The sequence below is a fragment of the Salvelinus fontinalis genome, chromosome 24 (assembly GCF_029448725.1).
Source record: "Salvelinus fontinalis isolate EN_2023a chromosome 24, ASM2944872v1, whole genome shotgun sequence".
Taxonomy (NCBI): Eukaryota; Metazoa; Chordata; class Actinopteri; order Salmoniformes; family Salmonidae; genus Salvelinus; species Salvelinus fontinalis.
Genome location: NC_074688.1, coordinates 6,364,510 through 6,388,480, shown reverse-complemented (window position 1 = coordinate 6,388,480; position 23,971 = coordinate 6,364,510). Strand labels below are relative to the sequence as shown.

Here is a 23,971-nt window from a genome sequence, read left to right as displayed (position 1 = left end):
CTCAGAAGACCTAAGATTAAGATTTGTCGACTTGCATTAAGCTGGAAAGGGTTACAAAAGTATCTCTAAAGGCCTTGATGTTCATCAGTCCACATTAAGACAAATTGTCCATAAATGGAGAAAGTTCAGCACTGTTGCTACTCTCCCTAGGAGTGGCCATCCTGCAAAGATTACTGCAAGAGCACAGCGCAGAATGCTCAATGAGGTTAAGAAGAATCCTAGAGTGTTAGCTAAAGACTTACAGAAATCTCTGGAACATGCTAAAATCTCTGTTGACGAGTCTACAATACGTAAAACACTAAACCAGAATGGTGTTCATGGGAGGACACCATGGAAGAAGCCATTGCTGTCCAAAAAAAACCATTGCTGCACGTCTGAAGTTCGCAAAGAGCACCTGGATGTTCCACAGCGATACTGACCAAATATTCTGTGGACAGATGAAAATAAAGTTGTGTTGTTTGGAAGGAAGGAACACACAACACTATGAGTGGAGAGCAAAAAAAGGCACAGCACACCAACATCAAACCTCATCCCAACTGTAAACTATGGTGGAGGGAGAATTATGGTTTGGGGCTGCTTTACTGCCTCATGGCCAGGACAGCTTGCTATCATCGACGGAAAAAGGAATTCCCAAGTTTATCAAGACATTTTGCAGGAGAATGTTAGGCTATCCGTCCACTAATTGAAGCTCAGCAGAAGTTAGGTGATGCAACAGGACAACAACCCATTAGACAGAAGTAAATCATCAACAGAATGGCTTGAACAGAAGAAAATATGCCTTCTGTAGTGGCCCAGTCAGTCCTGACCTCTACCCGATTGAGATGCTGTGGCTTGACACCAGACATCCCAAGAATATTGTGGAATTGAAACAGTTTTGTAAAGAGAAATGGTCCAAAATTCCTCCTGACCGTTGTGCAGGTCTTATCCGCAACTACAGAAAACGTTTGGTTGAGGTTATTGCTGCCAAAGGAGGGTCAACCTGTCATTAAATCCAAGGGTTCACACACTTTTTCCAACCTGCACTGTAAATGTTTACACGATGTGTTCAATAAAGACATTCAAATTATAATTGTTTGTGTGTTATTAGTTTAAGCAGACTGTGTTTGTTTATTGTTGTGACTTAGATGAAGATCAGATCAAATTGTATGACCAATTTATGCAGAAATCCAGGATATTCTAACGGGTTCACATACTTTTTCTTCCCACTGTAAGTGCCTTTGAACGGGGTATTGTAGTAGGTGCCAGGCTCACCGGTTTGAGTATGTCAAGAACTGCAACGCTGCTGGGTTATTAACTCTCAAATAAGTCTGGCTGCACAGCCGATTGGCAAACATACGGCAAATTGAGAAATCATGTGACTAATCTGAACAATAAACTGTAGTGTGAAACAAAGATGAATGATAGTAAAAAGCGTTGGAGCACCTTAAATACATTTTTAGGAAAAAAGGCAAACTGAGCTACACCATTCTTTGAATCAGATTCATCACAAAACCCACTGATACTGCCAACTCATTTCATGATTTTTTTCATTGCCACAGATGAACAAATGTAGGCATGACATGCTAACAACTAATTCTGAACCTACACATGCATAACTGAGGGAATTATGAAAGACAAGCATTGTCATTTTGAATTCCGTAAAGTGTCAAGCCACCTGGGTCTGACAACTTGGATGGAAAATTACTGAGGATGATAGTGGACAATATTGCCGCTCCTATTTGCCATCTTTTCAATCTAAGCCTACAGGAAAGTGTGTGCCATCAGCCCTGGAGGGAAGCAAAAGTCATTTCGCTATCCAAGAATAGCAAAGCACTCTTTACTGGCCCAAACAGCCAACCAAACCTTGGAAAACTTTTAGAGGAAATTATGTTAGACCAGATACAATGCTATTTCACAGTAAACAACTGAACATATTTTTAGCACGTTTATCCGGAAGGGCATTCAACATGTACGAGACAAGAGCCTGGAAGGAAAGATTCACTTTCTTGCTCACTTTCCTCTCATTGTAACGGGTGTCCTCCTCCTCTTCAGACGAAGAGGAGGAGTAGGGATTTGAGGACCAAAATGCAGCGGGTTGTGAATACATAATGATTTATTGACAGACGAAGACGAAACACGAAGAACACTTGAAATGATTACAAAATAACAAAACGAAAACGTAGACAGACCTGAACTCTGAGAACTTACATGAAACACGAAGAACGCACAAACAGGTACAGACTACAACAAACAAACGAACGAACGAACGAACGAACGAACGAACGAACGAACGAACGAACGAACGAACGAACGAACGAACGAACGAACGGAAACAGTCCCGTGTGGTGCATAGACACAGACACGGAAGACAATCACCCACAAACAAACAGTGTGAACAGCCTACCTTTATATGATTCTCAATCAGAGGAAAAGTCAAACACCTGTCTCTGATTGAGAACCATATAAGGCTAATTACCAAACACCTAAACATAGAAACACAAAACATAGAATGCCCACCCCAACTCACGCCCTGACCAACTAAACACATACAAAAATAACATAAAACAGGTCAGGAACGTGACACTCATTTCTTGCCAAGTTCTCCCCTAAATTGTTTCTGCCACGAGTTGTTTCCATTCCCATTCTATTTCTTTGATCGTTATTGTACCACCCATGTACTATTTTTGGACCACTTCAGAATTCCGACAGTTCTGAGCAATATTTTGGTGCCGGTGTCAACTGGTTATTTTGATTTAATTTCATTGTGGTTTATGAGAAGGAGGATTCAGTGATTACCTTACGGAAGAGAGGAGGGAAGGATGTGTTTTTGAACAAACCCCCTTGAGACACCATCACATCAGTTCCTTGTAGTGTATACAGTTGTTTGCCCTGTAACTGCATCCTCCCATGAATGGAACTGGACAGCTTTGATTGATGGTTGTTAATGTTGAATTGAATCCAATCTACTTCGTCTTTCATACAGCAGTTATGTTATCATGCAGATACCAGCATGGCTGTGGCCTTCCACCCAGCCATGTACAATAGTCAGCCTGTATTTAGATACTGCTGGAAGGAATGACGCCTTGATTTAAACAGTTGTTAAGCCTTATCCAAAGATCAGCTCTCTCTTTTTCTCAAGTAGGAGAAAGGAGCAGCAAGGTTCAACCTCTAGAGTCTAGAGGATTGTGTGTCCCCTGCGGGACGGTTGAATAGCATGAGGTTGTAAGTAACAAGAACATTTCCCAGGACATAGACATATCTGATATTGGCAGAAAGCTTAAATTCTTGTTAATCTAACTGCACTGTCCAATTTACAGTAGATATTACAGTGAAATAATACCATGCTATTATTTGAGGAGAGTGCACAGTTATGAACTTGAAAATGTATTAATAAACCAATTAGGGACATTTGAGCAGTCTTGATACATTTTGAACAGAAATGCAATGTTCCATTGGATCAGTCTAAAACTTTGCACATACACTGCTGACATCAAGTGGCCAAAATCTAAATTGCGCCTAGATTCCTAAGTCATATATTGGCCTTTCTCTTGCATTTCAAACATAATGGAACAAAAAACTACCCCCCAAAATGTTTTTCTTTATATTATCTATTTCCAGATCTAATGTGTTATATTCTCCTACATTAGTTTCACATTTCCACAAACGTCAAAGTGTTTTCTTTGAAATGGTATCAGGAATATGCATATCCTTGCTTCAGGTGCTGAGCTACAGGCAGTTAGATTTTGGGTATGTAATTTTAGACTAAAAAAAATGGTCAGATCGTTAAGAGGTCAAACAATTGTGATGTAGTGTCACATAGCATACCAAACACACAAAGCAAGTATTGTAAGGATACAGTATGTCTCTATGTAAGTCCGATAAATTAATATTATTGATATTAATGTTTATCCTTTTAGGTTGTGAATTTCAGTCCATTTATGAGGTATGTAAATAGGATGGTAAACATGTCCATTGTACTACAGAGTGTTTCTCAAAGTGCAGCACATTCTTCCCTTCTGTTCAAATGTTGTCAGCAGTACAACCTGTTGATAGATGTTCCTCTGTCCTCTCTGACAAGTGTGCTTTGTAAAAAAAAAACATACCAATTTCAGATAAAAGGCTCAAAAACACAGATGCCTTTTTGACTTCTGTGTGTGAAGGAGTACCCTGAGGAAAAGCATGGCTTGTGGCTAAAAAAGGTGCTTGTTCAGGCAAAGTAATCTTCTTTCTATTATGTCATCTGATGGTTATCAACTCAATAATAAGCATTCGCTTTCATTTTTACCAAGAGTGGTCCTTTGTAGCTAAATTGGTAGAGCATGGCGCTTGCTATGCCAAGATAGCAGGTTTGATTCCTGAGACCACCTGTAAGTAAAATGTATATAGAGTATACTGAATAAAAAGAAATGCAACATGCAACAATTTCAAAGATTTACTGAGTTACAGTTCATATAAGGAAACCAATCAATTGAAATAATGTAATTATGCCCTAATCTATGTATTTCATATGACTGGGGATAAAGATATACACCTGTTTGTCAAAGATACCTTTAAAAAAAAGTAGGGGCGTAGATCAGAAAACCAGTCAGTATCTGATGTGACCACCATTTGCATCATGCAGCGCTACACATCTCCTTCGTATAGAGTTGATCAGGCCGTTGATTGTGACCTGTGGAATGTTGTCCCACTCCTCTTCGGTGGTTGTGTGAAGTTGCTGGATATTGGCTTGAACTGGAACATGCTGTAATACACATTGATCCAGAGCATCCCAAACATGCTCAATGGGTGACATGTCTGGTGAGTATGCAGGCCATGGAAGAACTGGGACATTTTCAGCTTCCAGGAATTGTGTACAGATCCTTGCGACATAGGGCCGTGCATTATCATGCTGAAACATGAGGTGATGGCAGCGGATGAATGGCACGACAATGGGCCTAAGGATCTTGTCACGGTATCTCTGTGCATTCAAATTGCCGTTGATAAAATGCAATTTTGTTTGTTGTCCGTAGCTTGTGCCTGCCCATACCAAAACCCCACCGTCACCATGGGGCACTCTGTTCACTACCTTGACATCAGCAAACCGTTCGCCCAAACATTTACATTTACATTACATTTAAGTCATTTAGCAGACGCTCTTATCCAGAGCGACTTACAAATTGGTGCATTCACCTTATGACATCCAGTGGAACAGCCACTTTACAACAGTGCATCTAAATCTTTTAAGGGGGGAGGGGGGGGGGTCAGAAGGATTACTTTATCCTATCCTAGGTATTCCTTAAAGAGGTGGGGTTTCAGGTGTCTCCGGAAGGTGGTGATTGACTCCGCTGTCCTGGCATCGTGAGGGAGTTTGTTCCACCATTGGGGGGCCAGAGCAGCGAACAGTTTTGACTGGGCTGAGCGGGAACTGTACTTCCTCAGTGGTAGGGAGGCGAGCAGGCCAGAGGTGGATGAACGCAGTGCCCTTGTTTGGGTGTAGGGCCTGATCAGAGCCTGGAGGTACTGAGGTGCCGTTCCCCTCACAGCTCCGTAGGCAAGCACCATGGTCTTGTAGCGGATGCGAGCTTCAACTGGAAGCCAGTGGAGAGAGCGGAGGAGCGGGGTGACGTGAAAGAACTTGGGAAGGTTGAACACCAGACGGGCTGTGGCGTTCTGGATGAGTTGTAGGGGTTTAATGGCACAGGCAGGGAGCCCAGCCAACAGCGAGTTGCAGTAATCCAGACGGGAGATGACAAGTGCCTGGATTAGGACCTGCACCGCTTCCTGTGTGAGGCAGGGTCGTACTCTGCGGATGTTGTAGAGCATGAACCTACAGGAACGGGCCACCGCCTTGATGTTAGTTGAGAACGACAGGGTGTTGTCCAGGATCACGCCAAGGTTCTTAGCGCTCTGGGAGGAGGACACAATGGAGTTGTCAACCGTGATGGCGAGATCATGGAACGGGCAGTCCTTCCCCGGGAGGAAGAGCAGCTCCGTCTTGCCGAGGTTCAGCTTGAGGTGGTGATCCGTCATCCACACTGATATGTCTGCCAGACATGCAGAGATGCGATTCGCCACCTGGTCATCAGAAGGGGGAAAGGAGAAGATTAATTGTGTGTCGTCTGCATAGCAATGATAGGAGAGACCATGTGAGGTTATGACAGAGCCAAGTGGCTCGGTGTATAGCGAGAATAGGAGAGGGCCTAGAACAGAGCCCTGGGGGACACCAGTGGTGAGAGCGCGTGGTGAGGAGACAGATTCTCGCCACGCCACCTGGTAGGAGCGACCTGTCAGGTAGGACGCAATCCAAGCGTGGGCCGTGCCGGAGATGGCCAACTCGGAGAGGGTGGAGAGGAGGATCTGATGGTTCACAGTGTCGAAGGCAGCCGATAGGTCTAGAAGGATGAGAGCAGAGGAGAGAGAGTTAGCTTTAGCAGTGCGGAGCGCCTCCGTGATACAGAGAAGAGCTGTCTCAGTTGAATGACTAGTCTTGAAACCTGACTGATTTGGATCAAGAAGGTCATTCTGAGAGAGATAGCAGGAGAGCTGGCCAAGGATGGCACGTTCAAGAGTTTTGGAGAGAAAAGAAAGAAGGGATACTGGTCTGTAGTTGTTGACATCGGAGGGATCGAGTGTAGGTTTTTTCAGAAGGGGTGCAACTCTCGCTCTCTTGAAGACGGAAGGGACGTAGCCAGCGGTCAGGGATGAGTTGATGAGCGAGGTGAGGTAAGGGAGAAGGTCTCCGGAAATGGTCTGGAGAAGAGAGGAGGGGATAGGGTCAAGCGGGCAGGTTGTTGGGTGGCCGGCCGTCACAAGACGCGAGATTTCATCTGGAGAGAGAGGGGAGAAAGAGGTCAGAGCACAGGGTAGGGCAGTGTGAGCAGAACCAGCGATGTCGTTTGACTTAGCAAACGAGGATCGGATGTCGTCGACCTTCTTTTCAAAATGGTTGACGAAGTCATCTGCAGAGAGGGAGGGGGGGGGGGGGGGGGAGGAGGATTCAGGAGGGAGGAGAAGGTGGCAAAGAGCTTCCTAGGGTTAGAGGCAGATGCTTGGAATTTAGAGTGGTAGAAAGTGGCTTTAGCAGCAGAGACAGAAGAGGAAAATGTAGAGAGGAGGGAGTGAAAGGATGCCAGGTCCGCAGGGAGGCGAGTTTTCCTCCATTTCCGCTCGGCTGCCCGGAGCCCTGTTCTGTGAGCTCGCAATGAGTCGTCGAGCCACGGAGCGGGAGGGGAGGACCGAGCCGGCCTGGAGGATAGGGGACATAGAGAGTCAAAGGATGCAGAAAGGGAGGAGAGGAGGGTTGAGGAGGCAGAATCAGGAGATAGGTTGGAGAAGGTTTGAGCAGAGGGGAGAGATGATAGGATGGAAGAGGAGAGAGTAGCGGGGGAGAGAGAGCGAAGGTTGGGACGACGCGATACCATCCGAGTAGGGGCAGTGTGGGAAGTGTTGGATGAGAGCGAGAGGGAAAAGGATACAAGGTAGTGGTCGGAGACTTGGAGGGGAGTTGCAATGTGGTTAGTGGAAGAACAGCATCTAGTAAAGATGAGGTCAAGCATATTGCCTGCCTTGTGAGTAGGGGGGGAAGGTGAGAGGGTGAGGTCAAAAGAGGAGAGGAGTGGAAAGAAGGAGGCAGAGAGGAATGAGTCAAAGGTAGACGTGGGGAGGTTAAAGTCGCCCAGAACTGTGAGAGGTGAGCCGTCCTCAGGAAAGGAGCTTATCAAGGCATCAAGCTCATTGATGAACTCTCCGAGGGAACCTGGAGGGCGATAAATGATAAGGATGTTAAGCTTGAAAGGAATGGTAACTGTGACAGCATGGTATTCAAAGGAGGCGATAGACAGATGGGTAAGGGGAGAAAGAGAGAATGACCACTTGGGAGAGATGAGGATCCCGGTGCCACCACCCCGCTGACCAGCTGCTCTCGGGGTGTGCGAGAACACGTGGGCGGACGAAGAGAGAGCAGTAGGAGTAGCAGTGTTATCTGTGGTGATCCATGTTTCCGTCAGTGCCAAGAAGTCGAGGGACTGGAGGGAGGCATAGGCTGAGATGAACTCTGCCTTGTTGGCCGCAGATCGGCAGTTCCAGAGGCTACCGGAGACCTGGAACTCCACGTGGGTCGTGCGCGCTGGGACCACCAGATTAGGGTGGCCGCGGCCACGCGGTGTGAAGCGTTTGTATGGTCTGTGCAGAGAGGAGAGAACAGGGATAGACAGACACATAGTTGACAGGCTACAGGAGAGGCTACGCTAATGCAAAGGAGATTGGAATGACAAGTGGACTACACGTCTCGAATGTTCAGAAAGTTAAGCTTACGTAGCAAGAATCTTATTGACTAAAATGATTAAAATGATACAGTACTGCTGAAGTAGGCTAGTTGGCAGTGGCTGCGTTGTTGACACTACACTAATCAAGTCGTTCCGTTGAGTGTAATAGTTTCTACAGTGCTGCTACAGTGCTGCTATTCGGTGGCTAGCTGGCTAGCTAGCAGTGTTGATTACGTTACGTTGCGTTAAAAGAACGACAATAGCTGGCTAGCTAACCTAGAAAATTGCTCTAGACTACACAATTATCTTTGATACATTTACATTTTACATTTAAGTCATTTAGCAGACGCTCTTATCCAGAGCGACTTACAAATTGGTGCATTCACCTTATGATATCCAGTGGAACAACCACTTTACAATAGTGCATCTAACTCTTTTAAGGGGGGGGGGGGTTAGAAGGATTACTTTATCCTATCCTAGGTATTCCTTAAAGAGGTGGGGTTTCAGGTGTCTCCGGAAGGTGGTGATTGACTCCGCTGACCTGGCGTCGTGAGGGAGTTTGTTCCACCATTGGGGTGCCAGAGCAGCGAACAGTTTTGACTGGGCTGAGCGGGAACTGTACTTCCTCAGAGGTAGGGAGGCGAGCAGGCCAGAGGTGGATGAACGCAGTGCCCTTGTTTGGGTGTAGGGCCTGATCAGAGCCTGAAGGTACGGAGGTGCCGTTCCCCTCACAGCTCCGTAGGCAAGCACCATGGTCTTGTAGCGGATGCGAGCTTCAACTGGAAGCCAGTGGAGAGAGCGGAGTCAATCACCACCTACAAAGACGACTATGTAGCTAGCTATGTAGCTAGCTACGATCAAACAAATCAAACCGTTGTACTGTAATGAAATGAAATGAAAATGTGATACTACCTGTGGAGCGAAGCGGAATGCGACCGGGTTGTTGAGTGCGGAAGTTCAATTCGGTAGACGTTGGCTAGCTGTTGGCTAGCTAGCAGTGTTTCCTACGTTAAGGACGACAAATAGCTGGCTAGCTAACCTCGGTAAATTAAGATAATCACTCTAAAACTACACACTCTGAACTACCCAATTATCTTGGATACGAAGACAGCAAAGACAACTATGTAGCTAGCTAACACTACACTAATCAAGTCGTTCCGTTGAGTGTAATAGTTTCTACAGTGCTGATATTCGGTAGACGGTGGACGTTTGCTAGCTGGCTAGCTGCTGGGCAGATAGCAGTGTAGACTGCGTTAGGACGACGAAATACGATAATTACGCAAACGACGCCATATACATGGTTTGCGGTTGTCAGGCCGGTTGGACGTAATGCCAAATTCTCTAAAATGACGCTGGAGGCAGCTTATGGTAGAGAAATGAACATTAAATTATCTGGCAACATCTCTGATGGACATTTCTGCAGTCACCATGCCAATTGCACGCTGACAAAACTGCACATTTTAGAGTGTCCTTTTATTGTCCCCAGCACAAGGTGCACCTGTGTAACAATCATACTGCATAATCAGCTTCTTGATGTGCCACACTTGTCAGGTGGATGGATTATCTTGGCAAAGGAGAAATTATTATTAACAGGAGATGTAAACAAAAGTTGTGCACAACATTAGAGAGAAATAAGCTTTTTGTGCATATGGAAACATTTCTGGGATCTTTTATTTCAGCTCATGAAGCATGGGACCAACACTTTACATGTTGCGTTTATATTTTTGTTCAGTATATATCAGTTTTACAATATTTTATTCATAATTTGACTTTGCTCATAAACGCAGCCAAAGACTCAGTGCCCTAGGATGTTAAAATAGGGAGAGCAGTTAGCATTTATTTTTTCTGGGTGTCGCCAAATTAAACTGCCTCGTGCTCAATTCTTGCTCGTACAATATGCATATTATAAATTCTATTGGATGGAAAACACTCTCTAGTTTCGTAAAACGTTGGAATTATGTCTGTGGGTGACCCAGAACTCTTTCTACAGCGAAATCCATGACAGATAGTGCGAAGGTCTGAGAGCGAAGCTCTGGTTTCAGATCAGTTTTTAAGGTCTGTGTGTATCCTATGGAACGACATGAACTGCACCCGCCTTCCCCTGGATGTCAGTAACCAATGAGAAGTGGAATGGGCTTTCTGCGTAGCTCTCAGAGGTTATAAAAGGCCAAGGAGTGAGGGTAGCCCCCCTTTCGACTCTGGCCATTACGCAGAAGAGGACCTCGGGATGCCATTTTCAAAGGCTCGGTTATCAACGTGAAATGTATCCGTCTGTAATTAAATTCGATATAGGAGTTAGAAACATCATAACGTAGTTAATTTAAACCGTTTTATAGCAATTTATATCCGTTTAGTGCGATTTTGAGGAATTTCTATGTGATGCTCTTTGAAGCTTTGGGCACGTTTCGGGGTCCCGGTCGAATGTTAGTGGGCATTTCGACGGACAGAGGACATCTTTCGACCAAAAGAAGATTAGATCCAAGAAAGGATACATTGCCCAAGAATCTGATGGAAAATCACCTCATAGTAAGAAATATTTAATATGATAAATCGTTGTTCTGTCGAAATATTTTAAACGCATATTCCGCCATTTTGTTTGCTATAGCTTCGCTTGGCGAACCCTGTATTGCACAGTAAGGATAATTTTAGAAATGTAAATCAGCGATTGCATTAAGAACTAATTTGTCTTTCGATTCCTGTCAACCCTGTATTTTTTAGTCAAGTATATGATTAGCTTTCGATTAAACTAGATCACTATGAAAGATGGCGTCCGACATGTTGAGGCTTGATTTGCTACTATTTTCATTGTATAACCACGTTTTTTTATGGCTAAATATGCACATTTTCGAACAAACAATATATGTATGTTGTAATATGATGTTACAGGAGTGTCATCGGAAGAATTCTGAAAAGGTTAGTGAAAAAATTTATATCTTTTGGCGATGATAACGATATCGCTCCCTTTGGCTTGAATTCATGCTGGGGTGACGTTTGCACATGTGGTATGCTAACTTATCGATTTATTGTGTTTTCGCTGTAAAACGCTTAGAAAATCTGAAATATTGTCTGAAATCACAAGATCTGTGTCTTTCCATTGCTATGCTTTGTCTATTTTTATGAAATGTTTTATGATGAGTAAATTGGTCATACACGTTGCTCTCTGTAGTAATTCTAGTCGCTTTGGTGAGATTTGTGATGGTGGCTGCAATGGCAAACTATGATTTATACCTGAAATATGCACATTTTTCTAACAAAACCTATCCTATACCATAAATATGTTATCAGACTGTCATCTGATGAGGTTTTTTCTTGGTTAGTGGCTATCAATATCTTAGTTTAGCCGAATTGGTGATAGCTACTGGTGTTGAGAAAAAATGGTGGACAAAGAAAAAGGGTGTCTTTTGCTAACATGGTTAGCTAATAGATTTACATATTTTGTCTTCCCTGTAAAACATTTAAAAAATCTGAAATGGTGACTTTATTCACAAGATCTGTATCTTTCATTTGGTGTCTTGGACTTGTGATTTAATGATATTTAGATGCTACTATTTAAATGTGACGCTATGCTAGTGATGCTAATCAGTGTGGGGGGGGGTGGGGGGTGATCCCGGATCCGGGTTTCTGAGGCAGTAAAAGTTAATGCATTGCTTCATTCAAGTCTCAGAGGCAAGTTGTAGGAGTGGGCGAGCATGTAACAACCTTCCAATTCCCATTGATCCTTTAATCTTAAACAACATTCTTTAGTTTAGTTTAGTTTATTAATTCGACCATTTTAAAAAACAAGCACACATAAAACTTAAAAGCCATACATGGACATGAATAAAATCAGGGAGGATAACATATAATAAAGTCTGGGACTTATTTCCATTGTGGTCCTCTTGAGACAAGTTGGATAGACAAGATCAAACACAGTATGGCAGTGAAATAATAGAACAAAAATGTGATCCTATGATCCAGTGTCAGATAATGGGGTACATATATGTGGATAAGATAAAGGCAACCACCCCACACAAAACCACCTGAAGTGATGCATGGTGAAGTCATACGCCTAAAATAGGCTTTTTTTCCTGTCCTTGCACAATGTGATACAATCACTTCACAAACATGTCTTAAATGTCTACTGATAGCTTAAAGGGGCAATCTGTGATAGCAACAGCAATTAATTAAAACTTTTAAATGAATGATATATACCAATTGACTCTGGAAGAATATAACTTGTGCCTCATGATCTTAGTTCAACTGTCGAACACCATCAGAACCCAAGATGAGCTTTTTATTACGCCGTTGATTGTTAACAATGTTGTTAACAATGTTGTTAATAATCAATGTTACTTGCAAACAAACACTGTAAAGCTTTCAAACATTATGTGGGGCTTTACTCCGAGCAAGAAAAAGGGTTCTGCACCTGGAAAGGATGGAATAGAGAGGGGAGGAATTATCGCTGAGATCAGAGATGAAACTTATGAGATCTGAGGAAGGTTTTTTCACCCAGATGTAAGTGTTGCCCGGCACCAGTTCAGGGGAGCTGCAGTGGTCGGGTAATGTGACGTAGTGAGGGGAAGGCAGGGCGCTGACATTGGCACGCGAGGCCAGCATGTACATGGCGTTCACCATCCCGATGGACCGCTTATTCATCTTCACGGACACACTCTCCACTGACCCCAGCAGAACTGGGACACACACACACACACACACACACACACACACACACACACACACACACACACACACACACACACACACACACACACACACACACACACACACACACACACACACACACACACACACACACACAAGATTAGCGTTGTGAAGCCACTGTACATCCAAGAGTCAAAGAAGATTCTAGTGGTCCCACTGTTTTTGCTAAAGATTAAAGTAATGTTTCCTTTCATTCTGTGCTTCAAACTGGAGGCCTTACCTTCATTGTAACACAGGACTTCAGTCTTCAAATCCTCCAGTGGTAGAAGCCTGGGTCCTGAGGATAATGAACAACAGTTTAATCAAATGGACAGAGACAGACTCCAGGCAGGGACACATCAGAAGATTCATATCACATATCCCACTGACCTGGAATCATGTTCTTGGTGGTGTTGTGTGGTTCAGGCCTTGGATGCAGGACCCCGGCGCAGCAAGACCACAGGGAGGCATTGGGATAGCGGTGCCCACAGCAGGTGAACCCTTGCTGGGTAGGGTAGAGCAGGTCTAGCCCTGGGGCAGAGCAGCAGGTCTGGGTGGAGCCGGCCTCCATCAGGACACTCCCACAGCACTGGGCCTCCTCTGAGAGCTTGTCCTGAACCTGCAGGTTGTACAGAGTCCCTGCACAGCACTTCATCTGGCCACTGCTGGGGTCGTAGGCCTTCCCACCGCAGCAGGAAACATTTTTCAACCTGTGGTGTCTTTGAAGAGAAAAAATATTTTACTTCCCAAATCCAAGAGAACATCATCTCTCATAATTTGGTGCCTTTCTTTAATGCTATTGTGCTGTCATGTTGGGTGAACACCATATGCACTGATCATTAAAAATGTTATGGATTTGATCCATTCTATAGAATTTTTTTTGTCTTTTTTTTCACCCCTTATTCTTCTCAATTTCGTGGTATCCAATCGGTAGTTACAGTCTTGTCTCATCGCTGCAACTCCCGTACGGACTCAGGAGAGGCGAAGGTCGAGAGCTGTGCGTCCTCCGAAAACACAACCCAATGAAGCCGCATTGCTTATTGACACAATGCCCACATAACCCGGAAGCCAGCCACAGCAACGTGTCGGAGGAAACACCGTACTCCTGGCGACTGTGTCAGCGTGCACTGCGCCCGGCCCACCACATGTTCAGTTTTCTGTTTAGTTGTCATCTACATGTGTTATTACTGTGCTTTCAACCATTTACAATGCATTCGGAAAGTGTTCAGACCCCTTTCCCTTTTCCACATTATGTTACGTTAAAGCGTTATTCTAAATTGTATATAAAAAAACATCCTCATAATGACAAAGCAAAAACAGGTTTTTAGAAATGTTTGCAAATGTATCCAAAATCAACAACAGAAATATCTTATTTACATAAGTATTCAGACCCTTTGCTATGAGACTCAAAATTAAGCTCAGGTGCATCCAGTTTCCATTGATCAGCCTTGATATGTTTCTACAACTTGATTGGAGTCCACCTGTGCTAAATTCAATTGATTGGACATGATTTGGAAAAGCACACTCTTGTCTACATAAGGTCCCAGAGTTGACAGTGCATAACAGAGCAAAAACCAAGCCATGACATCGAAGGAATTGTACAGAGAGCTCCGAGACAGGATTGAGTCGACGCACAGATCTGGGGAAGGGTGCCAAAAAATGTCTGCAGCATTGAAGGTCCTCAAGAACACAGTGGCCTCCATCCTTTTTAAATGGAAGAAGATTAGAACCCCCAAGACTCTTCCTAGAGCTGGCCGCCCGGCCAAACTGAGCAATCAGAGGAGAAGGTCCTTGGTCAGGGAGGTGACCAAGAACCCGATGGTCTCTCTGACAGACCTCCAGAGTTCCTCTGTGGAGATGGGAGAACCTTCCTGAAGGACAACCATCTATGCAGCACTCCACCAATCAGGTTTTTATGCTAGAGTAGCCAGACGGAAGCCACTCCTCAGTAAAAAGCATATGAAAGTCTGCTTGGAGTTTGCCAAAAGGAACCTAAAGGACTCTGACCATGAGAAACAAGATTCTCTGGTCTAATGAAACTAAGAACTCTTTGGCCTGAATGCCAAGCACCTGGCACCATCCCTACAGTGAAGCATGGTGGCGGGGATATTTTTCAGCATCATGCTGTGGGGATATTTTTCAGCGGCAGGGACTGGGAGACTAGTCAGGATCGAGGGAAAGATGAACGGTGCAAAGTACAGAGAGATCATTGATGAAAACCTGCTCCAGAGAGGTTTACTTTATCCTGTTGGTATACCGTCCAATAGGAAAACGACCCAAAGCACACAGCCAGGACAACGTAGGAGTGGCTTCGGGACAAGTCTCTGAATATCCTTGAGTGGCCCAGCCAGAGCCAAGACTTGAACCCGATTGAACATCTCTGGAGAGACCTGAAAATAGATGTGCAGGGACGCTCCCCATCCAACCTGACAGAGCTTGAGAGGATCTGCAGAGAAGAATGGGAGAAACTTCCCAAATCAGATGTGCCAAGCTTGTAGTGTCATACCCAAGAAGACTTGAGGCTGTAATCGCTGCCAATATAAGGGCACAAGGCAAGACCCAGATGTAGAAACAGGAGGCAGATGGTTAGAGTCTTTGTACTTTATTTATAATCCAAAAGGAGTAGGCAAGAGAACGGTCGTGGACAAGCAAAAGGTCAAAACCAGATTCTGAGTCCAAGAGTTAAAGAGTGGCAGACAGGCTCGATGTCAGGGCAGGCAAAAGGGTCAGGCAGGTGGGTCAAAACCAGGCAAGGGTCAAAACCAGGAAGACTAGAAAAAGAGAATAGAAAACAGGGAGCACGGGAAAAACAAGCTGGTTGACTTGAAAGCATACAAGACAAACTGGCACAGAGAGACAGGAAACACAGGGATAAATACACTGGGGAAAATAAGTGACACCTGGAGGTGGATGCTGTTCATACCCCTTACTCCAATCTGGCATAACCCCATGTTCCAAATCAATAAAAAAAGCATTTTTATTCCCCATTTGGAAACAAAGAGGAGTAACACCTGGAGACAGCTTGTTCACGACCTATACAAACTATACTGAACAAGAATATATATGCAACATGTAAAGTGTTGGTCCCACGTTTCCTGAGCCGAAATAAAAGATCCCAGAAATGTCTTTAAAATGTTGTGCACAAATTAATTTACATCCCTGGTAGTGAGTATTTCTCCTTTGCCAAGATAATCCATCCACCTGACAGGTGGGGCATATCAACAAGCTGATTAAACAGCATGGGGACAATAAAAGGCCACCCTAAAATGTTCAGTTTTGTCACACCACAATGCCACAGGTGTCTCAATTATTGAGGGAGCATGCTGTTTGCATGCCAATTGGGCGAGCTGCCAATTGTGCGCCGCCCCATTGGTTTCCATGTCGCAGTCGGCTGGGACAGAGCCTGGACTCGAACCCAGAATCTCTAGTGGCACATATAGACCACTGCGCCACTCGGGAGGCCCATAATTGCACTCTATTGATGGCAGTTTGAATGCACAGAGATACTGTGACGAGATCCTGAGGCCCATTGTTGTGCCATTCATCTGCCGCCATCCCCTCATGTTTCAGCATATGCACAGCCCCATGTCACAAGGATCTGTACACAATTCTTGGAAGCTGAAAATGTCCCAGTTCTTCCAACACCTGCATACTTACTAGACATGTCACCCATTGAGCATGTTTGGGATGCTCTGGATCAACGTGTACGACAGCGTGTTCCAGTTCCCGGCAACTTCGCAAAGCGATTTGAAGAGGAGTGGGAAAACATTCCAGTGGCCACAATCAACAGCCTGATCAACTCTATATGAAAGAGACGTGCCGCGATGCATGAGGCAAATGGTGGTCACACCAAATACTGACTGGTTTTCTGATCCACACCCCTGCTTTTTTAAAGGTATCAGTGACCAACTAATGCATGTCTATATTCCCAGACATCCATAGATTATGGCCTAATGAATTTATTTCAATGGACTGATTTCCTCATAGGAACTGTAACTCAGTAAACTCATAGAAATTGTTTGTATCTTTGTTCAGTGTATATAACATTCCAAACAAATACCATTTTCAATATCTTCAATTAAGAGAAGCAGGAAAAAATAACATTTATATCAATCATTACAAAAATCAGCTATCCTCGCTTTTTCAAAAATGTAAGCTTTCTCAAACAATCTGTAAAAATACATTTTCTATGACTGGCAATTCGAGAACCCAACTCATACAGTACGAAATTCTTTGCTGTTCACATATCACTAATTGTAAATTACATCTCATGGGGGTCTCAGAAACCAATAAGTGTAAGCCCTGCCCCAATCACACAGTCAATCCCATGCCTTTCGGGCCTGCACACCTATACAATCATTCTGGTCAGGGGTCATGAGCAAGCTGTCTGAGACCCTTGGCCTCAGCATTCTTGTCTCCCCTGGCCTCTCCCACCTTGGTGAATTGGCCATTAAAAATACCCATCAACAAAGAACTTTATATTACCTTCCCTTCACAAAAAAATTATACTACAAAACTGGAAAGATAGAATAAAACTCTGCATATACTGCACAGGCTCAATCTGTAAACTGACCACTCCTTCCTTAAAAAACTTACTGCATCCCACAACCTTTTCACAGAGCCCAAGCACTTCCCCAGATCAAGTATGCAGACATTTGCACAACTCCAGTCAGAACAGAACTTGCACTAACATTTCCCACCTGGCACATTTTCTGGCTGGCGCCCGCATTGCCTTCATTGTTGTTTTCCTTACTAATAATAACTTTGGACATGTGTGCGTTCCTATCAAAAGTAAGTGCCTTATTACGTTATCATGATAGTTTCTGTATATTGTGTTGTCAATTCTACTTTAGTTTTTACTGTTTTATTCACGTTTTCAAGTACTGATGACAAGTCATGCATTCCAATTCTTGTATAGATTGTAATGGACACATGCACTACATTACCAAAAGTATGTAGACACCTGCTCGTCTAACATCTCATTCCAAAATTATTATCATTAATATGGAGTTAGTCCCATCTTTGCTGCTTTAACAACCTTCACTCTTCTGGGAAAGCTTTCCACTAGATGGTGGAACTTTACTGCGGGGACTTGCTTCCATTCAACCAAAAGAGCATTAATGAGGTCGGGCACTGATGTTGGGCGATTAGGCCTGGCTCGCAGTCGGCGTTCCAATTCATTCCAAAGGTGTTCGATGGGGTTGAGGTCAGGGCTCTGTGCAGGCCAGTCAAGTTCTTCCACACCGATCTCGACAAACCATTTCTGTATGGACCTCGCTTTGTGCACAGGGCATTCTGTAGCATTAAGATATCCCTTTACTGGAACTAAGGAGCCTAGCCCAAACCATGAAAAACAGACCCAGACCATTATTCCTCCTCCACCAAACGTTATGCATTGGGGCAGGTAGCGTTCTCCTGGCATCCGCCAAACCCAGATTCATCCATCAGACTGACAGATAGTGAAGTGTGATTCATCATTCCAGAGAACCTGTTTCCACTGCTCCAGAGTCCAATGGCGGTAAGCTTTACACCACTCCAGCCAACACTTGGCATTGCGTGTGGTGATCTTAGGCTTGTGTGCGGCTGTTAGGCCACGGAAACCCATTTCATGAAGCTCCTGACGAACAGTTCTTGTGCTGACGTTGCTTCCAGAGGCACTTTAGAACTCAATATAGTGAGTGTTGCAACCTAGGGCAGGTGATTTTTACGCGCTACGTGCTTCAACATTCGGCAGTCCCATTCTGTGAGATTGTGTGGCCTACCACTTTGTGGCTGAGCCGTTGTTGCTCCTAGATGTTTCCACTCTAGCAGCGCAGAAATTTGACAAAACTGACTTGTTGGAAATGTGGCATCCTATGACAGTGCCATGTTAAAGGTCACTGAGCTCTTCCGTAAGGCCATTCTACTGCCAATGTTTGTCTATGGAGTTTGAATGGCTGTGTGCTCGAGTTTATACACCAGTCAGCAAAGTGTGTGACTGAAAGAGCCAACTCTATTCATTCAAAGGTGTACCCACATGCTTTTGTATATATAGAAAGTATATTTCGATCAATGGTGAGCTCACCCGTGATGTGATAAATTGTAAATAGTAATTGCTATCAGCTTATTCATATTACGCTTCTTATCAGCCGAGAGTTAGCAAAATATGACCGCTTATGTTAGATCCCTCTTCCTCAGCGCTATGACTAATGTAATCTACATTTTCCGGTTTGGATGAGAATTGTGTTATGCTGTAGCTACTTCTAGGAATGTCTGAAAATTGCATCCAAAAAGAAACTGGTCACGTTGAGGACATGACGTTGTAAAGACAAAATATTTAGGTGAAAAAAACAGTGTAGCTTAAACGCTGACTGTTGCGTCAATCATAACTGGATGTTTTAAATAAGAGTTCAAATTGCACCGGTTTGAGCGTAAGCTACAGGGACCACTGTATAATGACCTCAGGAGTGTGTTTGTATGTGTCAAAGGGTTAAAGACAATACAGAATCTTACTATGATGCCTGAAACTCAAAAGGTGACTTCAAGAGAGGCGAGGGGATCGATAAACCCATCAACTTCAGGACACTCATAACTTGAATGATACAATTCAGTTTCCACATTTAAATTGAATGTTTTGCAACTGTTTGTACTAATGATTACACCCCAGATCATCTTGATGGAGGCAAGAGAGTGCAAGGCGGTATTGAATTGTCACCGTCTGTCACCCTGATTACTCCAATTTGTCTCTCGACTTGTGCTACATCATAAACTTTCATTTGTAGGTTAGGTTTCAGCATCCTCATGATGGGTACAGGGCAAATTTGAGAATCATGTAGTAGCCTAAACCTATCGATGTTACATTGAGCAGGGTGAATGGAATATGAATGACAGTCATCCAATATGCTGTCATAGAAATAATCAGTGGTGGAAAAAGTACCCAATTGTCATACTTGAGTAAAAGTAAATATACCTGACTAGAGAATGACTCAAGTAAAAGTGAAAGTCACCCAGTAAAATACTACTTGAGTAAAAGTCTAAAAGCATTTGGTTTTAAACATACTTAAGTATTAAAAGTAAATGTAATCGCTAAAATGTACTTAAGTAAAGGTAAAGGTAAAAGGTAAAAGTACAAGTATAAATCATTTAAAATTCCTTACATTAAGCAAACCAGATGGCACAATTGTCTTGTTTTTTAAATTTACGGATAGCTAGTTGCACACTCCAACACTCAGACATTATTTACGAATGAAGCATTTGTGTTTAGTGAGTCCGCCAGATAAGAGGCAGTAGGGATGACCAGGGATGTTCTCTAGAGTGTGTGAATTTAACCATTTTCCTGTCCTGCTAAGCATTCAAAATGTATCAAATACTTTTGGGTGCCAGGGAAAACGAATGGAGTAAAAAGTACATCATTTTAGGAATGTAGTGAAGTAAAAGTAAAAGTTGTCAAAAATATAAATAGTAAAGTAAAGTACATACACTCAAAAAAACTACTTAAGTAGTACTTTCAAGTATTTTTACTTAAGTTCTTTACACCACCAGAAATAAGGCCATGCTCATAAAAAAAATAAAAAATCGTCCACTCTGATCATAAACGGCAACTACCGCCACCGGATTCAGCCACAGAGTCAAAAGGAAAATAGATTGAAGTGCGTCACTCACAACTGCACTATTATCACAGACTTCACTCTTGATTCATGGCCAAAATATTGAGTAATGGCATCTGTATAAATTCAGACTGCCATGCAACTTCATGGGAACCGCGCTACAGGTCGTGACCCAGAGTTTGATTGACAGGGTTAGAGCCTTTAACATTGGAGCATTGGTTGTTAATGATGTGTTCGACCACGTTTCTATAGACTTTAGATCAGCGTGTGAAGCCGCAATCCAGAGTCAAAACATAAGTAGATTCATAAGTGTTTTTTTAAAAGTCCTTCCCATCTGTGTCAGGTATGCCCTCAGACATGGTACATTTTTCTGTATTCCAAATAAACACACTTCAGTCAATAATGAACAACATTTACTTGGAACAAACATTAGCAACATTCCTCAAATGCCAAACAGGAGTCAACTAGTTTCCTCCTAGAGTCATACAAGGGGTCAAGCACAAGCCAAACAACAGGACGAATTAGACAAAAACAACTACCCACTGTGTGGAAACCCAAAAGCAAACATACCACCTCTCCAGTCTGGCTGTCTATCTGTCTGAATGCCACTGACTGGAAAAGGGAAGTGAAGGAAAGAAAGAGAGGGAGGATACTCTTAGATCTTTGGCTTCTGCGGTAGACACCCCGTTGAAATATGTCTGGGGGGCAGTAGTTTGTATGACATGGTGCATTCCATGAGGAATTCTCCAACATCTGAGGTAGTGGGACTGGGAATGTGGGTATGTTATTTTATCAGATTTGCATCCATCAATGTCTCTCAGACATAAACATACAAAGATGCACACCCAGTCTCAGACAGTGGGTGGGAAAATACTTTCCACAGTTAGTTATAGTACACACACACACACACACACACACACACACACACACACACACACACACACACACACACACACACACACACACACACACACACACACACACACACACACACACACACACACACACACACTTTCAAGACATTGCATCAACAATTTGGGCTCCCGAGTGGCGCAGCGGTCTAAGGCACTGCATCTCAGTGCTAGAAGCATCACTACAGACCCTGGTTTGATTCCAGGCTGAATCACAAACGGCCGTGATTGGGAGTCCCATAGAGCGGCGCACAATTGGCCCAGCGTCGTCCAGGTTTGGCCAGGGTAAGCCGTCATTGTAAATAAGAATTTGTTCTTAACTGACTTGCCTAGTTTAATATAAATAAAAACACTTAGACAGGGAGGCTGGATATATTCTGCTGAAAATGAAGTGATCTAATCATTAGCCCTCAGGCACTCTGAACTGTGCTTACAGACAGTGATAACCCCACGTCTTTGTGATAAACTACCTACAGTTTCCACCCTATAGAGCAACTCACTTGTGTCCGTTGCAGCAGATTTCATACTGAGGGTCGTATGTCTCCTCTCCACAGCAGTGTTTGCCTGGATCGTTGAGAAGAACGCGTGAGCCACACACCATGTCAATGGATGGCCGATACAAGCGGCCACCTGGGGAGCACTGGTACCCATCCTCCACCACACGGTGCAAGGTCCGGTTACAGCACAGCACCCCTCGGTCCTCTACACCATACGGAGTTGTACCGCAGCACTAGGAGAGAGACACACACTGGTCAGCAGGGTAACAACACACACACACAACATGAATGACAGACGTGCAGACACACCGTAGCATGCACATACCCAAAATTCAAACACAATCACAAAAGAAAGTCAACTTGCTATAAAAGAGAGTCTAACTTTCTTACCAGGGGACCTGTGCACACATCCTCTACCAACAGAGTGCCAAGTGTTAGAAAAGAGACCTCTAGTTATCCGTCGTCTGACACACTCTCCCACAAAAGAGGAGCTGCTCTACTCTTAACTGGTTGCAGGGTGGGGCTTACAGAACTAAATGTGCTGTCAAAACTGACCTAGTACCGCATATAGCCCAAGTAAAGCAAACACCACTTTAAATAGTAATTTTTACTGGCAAATCATAGGGCATATTTTCTCCTTGATAGACAGCACTCTAGAACATTGGCAATGAGTATGGGACACCCACTTCCCAATGGGGCCCTGTCTAAACATTCTGAGTGGACTGAAAATGGGTCTGTTGAAAACTTATAGTGTCAGCCTTGTCTTACATTGCCACTTTTAGATATTTTGACCATTTTAGACAGATACTTGACATCCCAGTACTTTACAGCATTGCCTTTATGCCTTGACCAACAACAACTCAACAGGTAGATGGATGATTAAGCTGTTTTACTTGAATTTGACTGACATGAGGAGAACTGAACCTAATGTAGTGGAGGAGGCTCAGTGAACTAAGCTTTAGCTGTAGGCCTTAGGTCTGTGGGCTAATGGACTTACCAGGTTTTTTCCAAGCACCCTATTGGACAGCTTCCCGGAACAGCAGATTTTACTGTCTGGATTGTAAACCTGAGAGCCACAGCTAGCACTATGGTAGTGACCTGGTTAGAGAGATGGGAAGGAGGAAGGACAGTGATAGTGATGGTAGTGACCTGGTTAGAGAGATGGGAAGGAGGGAGGACCGTGATGTTCAAGAAAGGAAAATCATTAACTAATTTGTAATTACCCAACACAATCAATTTCGCCTACATTGTTTCCAGCAGCTGCCAGGACGTTGCGAAACAATGTCATCCACCGTTACTTCAGGCCCAGGGTTATAGAGGTATGGCAGACGCTCCACCCACTTCTCCCAGACATCTCTTATAGTCGCGAGTGTGAGTCTCTCACACTTCTTGCAGGTCTTGACTCACGGTTATCAAATCGTAGCATTCTTGAGAAAGTGTGAAAGACTTTCAGTGGCATCGAGGCACGGAAAATCGCCCTTCCACTATCTGCATCCCAGAGACTACATGTAGCCTCGCCTCGGGATCTATAGACACCCGCTAAGATTAGCAGCCCTATGTAGGCACGCAGGTCAATCTCATCCATCCTTTTCCAGTTCCATATTTACGGAAACCCTCCAAATTTGTCATCTCCAGGATAATTTTTTCAATGGCTCGTGTGATAAACATGTAGAATGTTGAGGCGATGTCCTGGGCATGGGCAACTACATGTCTTGTGGGCACTGGGTTCATCCTTATGACATTTTGTGCTGCCATCCTGCCCTGGTTATCATAGGATGACATGGACCATGTTATTTTGCTGTTCTTTGACAAAAAAATTCTCTCTTTCAGCTTGGGGGATTTCTTCTTCTTCCCCATCGTCTTCTTCAGATACCTCCTCTTCTAAATCACTGTTCTCTTGTTCCTCCTGGACATCTGAAAAAAATCTGATCTACGACCTGTTGGGCACTGAAACGTGTACTCATGGCTTCAGCAAAGAGAGAACTGGGGACTGTCATCTGCAACACCTTTATAGCCTCTAACTGCATAACCCATTAGTAAACAATGCTTTCAATAAATGTTTATTTTGTCTGAAA

General features: G+C 43.8%; 1 protein-coding gene and 1 long non-coding RNA gene across 2 annotated transcripts in view; one reads left to right on the top strand and one right to left on the bottom strand.

Annotated features, from left to right (window-relative positions):
- LOC129821846 (uncharacterized) overlaps positions 1–23,971 on the top strand; it is a 26,270-nt gene extending 2,299 nt beyond the window's left edge. The window contains exons 2-3 of the long non-coding RNA XR_008754413.1: positions 21,954–22,150; positions 23,727–23,971. This is a non-coding gene — a long non-coding RNA (uncharacterized LOC129821846). The remainder of the gene's footprint in view (positions 1–21,953; positions 22,151–23,726) is intronic.
- The window catches only part of LOC129821844 (uncharacterized), a 38,344-nt gene continuing 26,331 nt past the window's right edge, over positions 11,959–23,971 (bottom strand). Inside the window, exons 9-13 of the mRNA XM_055879534.1 lie at positions 22,894–22,994; positions 21,900–22,129; positions 13,293–13,621; positions 13,144–13,200; positions 11,959–12,892 (exon numbers count right to left, since the gene is read on the bottom strand). Of these exons, the coding sequence (XP_055735509.1) occupies positions 12,579–12,892; positions 13,144–13,200; positions 13,293–13,621; positions 21,900–22,129; positions 22,894–22,994 (1,031 nt within the window). The 3' untranslated portion in view covers positions 11,959–12,578. The remainder of the gene's footprint in view (positions 12,893–13,143; positions 13,201–13,292; positions 13,622–21,899; positions 22,130–22,893; positions 22,995–23,971) is intronic.